General features: G+C 45.3%; 1 protein-coding gene across 1 annotated transcript in view; it reads right to left on the bottom strand.

The window, feature by feature from the left end:
* The window catches only part of LOC108799967 (alpha-2-macroglobulin-like protein 1), a gene marked incomplete at its 3' end in the record, with an annotated part of 73,330 nt that overhangs the window by 34,841 nt on the left and 35,390 nt on the right, over positions 1 to 3,099 (bottom strand). The window contains exon 19 of the mRNA XM_018571917.1: positions 906 to 1,131. Within this exon, the coding sequence (XP_018427419.1) occupies positions 906 to 1,131 (226 nt within the window). The remainder of the gene's footprint in view (positions 1 to 905; positions 1,132 to 3,099) is intronic.

Below are 3,099 nucleotides of genomic sequence, written 5' to 3'. Positions count from 1 at the left end.
CCACCTCCCCCCAACCCCCCCCCCGCCCTCCCCTGGGCAGTACCACACCACCTTCTGGACAGATACAGAACTACCAACAGTGAGTTACTTCCATTCCTTGATGTATACATCTGAGATTTAGCCATTACAATGTATTCATTATTGTGACCACTCTTTCTTTGTAGGGTAGTAGCGCTTCCTTTTCTGCTTTTTAGCCATCTAGAACAGCCTTTCTTAACCAGGGTGCTGTAACACCCTGGTGTGCCTTCTGGCATTGTTTGGGGTGACTTCAAATTTTTGCACAGCATCATGCATTATCATGGTGTAGGTGACTTTGCCACCAGCACCATAGAAATGCATGATGCTTATCCAGGGCGGGCTGCATCCAGGACCTCCCCTAGCATTCAGAGGAGAATAGAAATCCACCTCCACCCCACTGCCATGCTGCTTAGATTATAAGGTAGGACTCTTATGTTAAGGAAGGACTGAGGACTCTCTTGCGAAGGGGGCTCCTGATGTGAAAGGGGGACTGCGATGGGAAGGGGGCTCTGATGGGAAGCAGTGCTTCTGATATGGAAGTAGGATACTCTGATGTGTAGAGGGGGACTCCTTGTCTTTTTTCTTTTGTGTGTGGTACTCATTACCAGACCCTTATAAGGGATACGAGTCTAGTACAGATTTTGGCAGAAGCTAAAGTACTTTTTTACATTTACATTTTGTACTGGGGTGCCTTGAGATTCTGCATACTTTTAAAGGGTGCCGTGACTGTAAAAAGGTTGTGAAACGCTGATCTAGAACACAGTGTTCCACAGCTCATCTTTCTAAGCTGCCAAAAGATTATTTCTCAATGGCTATTATGGGTTAACTTAAGTTACTGCTTTTTGTGGTATGTGATTACATAGGATGGAGTTATTGATTAGTCTTACCAAAATACATTTCTTCTCATAGCTGAAGATCTGGGCGTCAATTTTAAATTTCTCTCCTTGTACCACAGAGTAAGGTATAATTAAGTCAATGAAATAAGGCTGGAAGGTGACAAGTCCAACATTTCTTATCTCCCCAATACTGGATTTCCCCAAGCACACAGCGTCCGTCTCCCATTTGGTGATACTGTCTGGTGTTGTCAGGTTTAGCACAGTGTGGCCATCTGGGCTGTAAGGGAAAAAAGGGGCAGATTAAGCCAAACTGATTAACATAAAGTTTAAACACCTGTATAAGAACGGTTTTACCAGCCAAAAATTACTAAAGTGGTGTAAATACTCTTATGATCCAAATACACCTGCTGTTCTCTAGGGATTTACACTACAAGGGAGGTGACAGCACCTTACAGAACCTGCAAGTCTGTGGTCGCTGTCACTGCTGCCCCCTGCCTGCTCGTTGGGATACTAGTCAACTCATGGTGACCACATTAGTGACACCCTGCTAAGGATTTTCATCCATGGACCCTGAAGGCACACAACCTTTGGTGCTCTGTCAGAGTCACCTCTGATACAAATAACTATTTCTTCATTTAATTGTATGATCCTGGCTAATATTGTCAAAATGTGTAAATATTGTTATATCAAATAACTGAATTTTTATTAATAGGAAAAAACATTGTGGATCAGCACCTTCTAGTACATCCAGCCACCCTTTTAAGGCCACATTACTCCCCTTTCCCATCCCATTCATTAGCTTTCAGGCTAGATATACTCATTGCAATCTTCAATTTGTCTTTCAGTTTGCTTTTGGCAACTCAGATTTTAAGTAAACCTAAAACTTACTTCAGGCTTTTCAAAAGGGCCCTATATTCTATGACAGTGGTTCTCAACCTGTGGGTCGGGACCCCCTCGGGGGTCGAATGACGATTTGCCAGGGGTCGCCTAGTCAGAAAAAAAAAAAGACCACCATAGGAATGCATAGCTAGATTCCTATTGGCTATTTCACTTTGCAAAAGCCAATAGCAAACTAGCTATTGCAACCGTCCTCTGATGCTGCCAATCAGCAGAGGGGGACCTGAAGTTCGGCACGTGGAGCTGCGAACACGCCCAAGCTCATCCCCATCAGTGACAGTACTGCAGAGTATGTACCTCACACTTTAAATCCAATTCTTCTAGTTCCAGCTGCAGAGCCCGGTCCGGTCTTTGCCTATAGCAGTGGTTCTCAACCTGTGGGTCGCTGTGCAAGGTGAGAGTCCTCCTCAGCTCTCTCCTAGCGCAGCAGTGTCAGTTCTCCCGCCACGCCTCCAGATGTCGCTGCAGCAGCCGCGTCATCCCTAAATTTTACCTTTGGGGGTCACCACAACTTGGCAAATATTACCAAGGGGTTCCGGCCCTAGTAAGGTTGAGAACCACTGTTCTATGACATTAAAGGAGAACTATGAGATGAGTGATTTCCACTCACCTCATAGTTCTAAGCCGACCTGTGACAATGAGACTGTCACAGGTCGGCTCAGTAGACCGGGAGGGGAGGGAACACATACCGGGTTCCCTCACCTCTCGATCCTGTCACGGCTCTCTGCCGTGACAGGGGGAGGGGCTGTATTCCCCTCTCCCCGCTCCGATCTGCCAGCGCTGACTGGCGGAACGGACGGGGGAGGGGGCGGGTACAGCTGGCTCTGCCTCTAGATAGGCAAAGCCAGCTGTCACTCACGCAGCTGGGCGGATCCATCATCTACGTCGGGAATGAGCTTAGGGTAACGGGAGGACGCTAGTTTGTGTCCTCCCGTTACCCTAAGGAGAACTATGGGGAAAAACACTGACCCCATAGTTCTCCTTTAAGGCATCATATATATATATCTTTTCCTGCAGGCATTGGTGCATAATGTGTAAGTGTAAAACTTGCAGGTAATTATTACCTTTCCCAGAGCCAAAGTACCCTATGAATGACATCAGCATCTACTTGCTGGGCTAAGATTTTGCCTCAGAGATGATGCAATGTAAATCTCGTTGCCTGTCAAATTGTTGTTACTGTATGTTCTTGACACATATTGTTTTACAATGATCAACCCCTTGCTCTGTGACTTACCATAATCTATGAGTAAAAAAACAAAACTTTCATATGATAAGGATTTTTTTGTTTTAGTTTGATCAGTCTTTAATTTAATCAGTCTGAGAAAAAAGAAACTTACTGTTTTTCAAA

Source organism: Nanorana parkeri, unplaced genomic scaffold, assembly GCF_000935625.1.
Source record: "Nanorana parkeri isolate BGI_ZX_2015 unplaced genomic scaffold, ASM93562v1 scaffold1863, whole genome shotgun sequence".
NCBI lineage: Eukaryota > Metazoa > Chordata > Amphibia > Anura > Dicroglossidae > Nanorana > Nanorana parkeri.
This window is presented reverse-complemented; position numbering and strand designations above follow the sequence as displayed.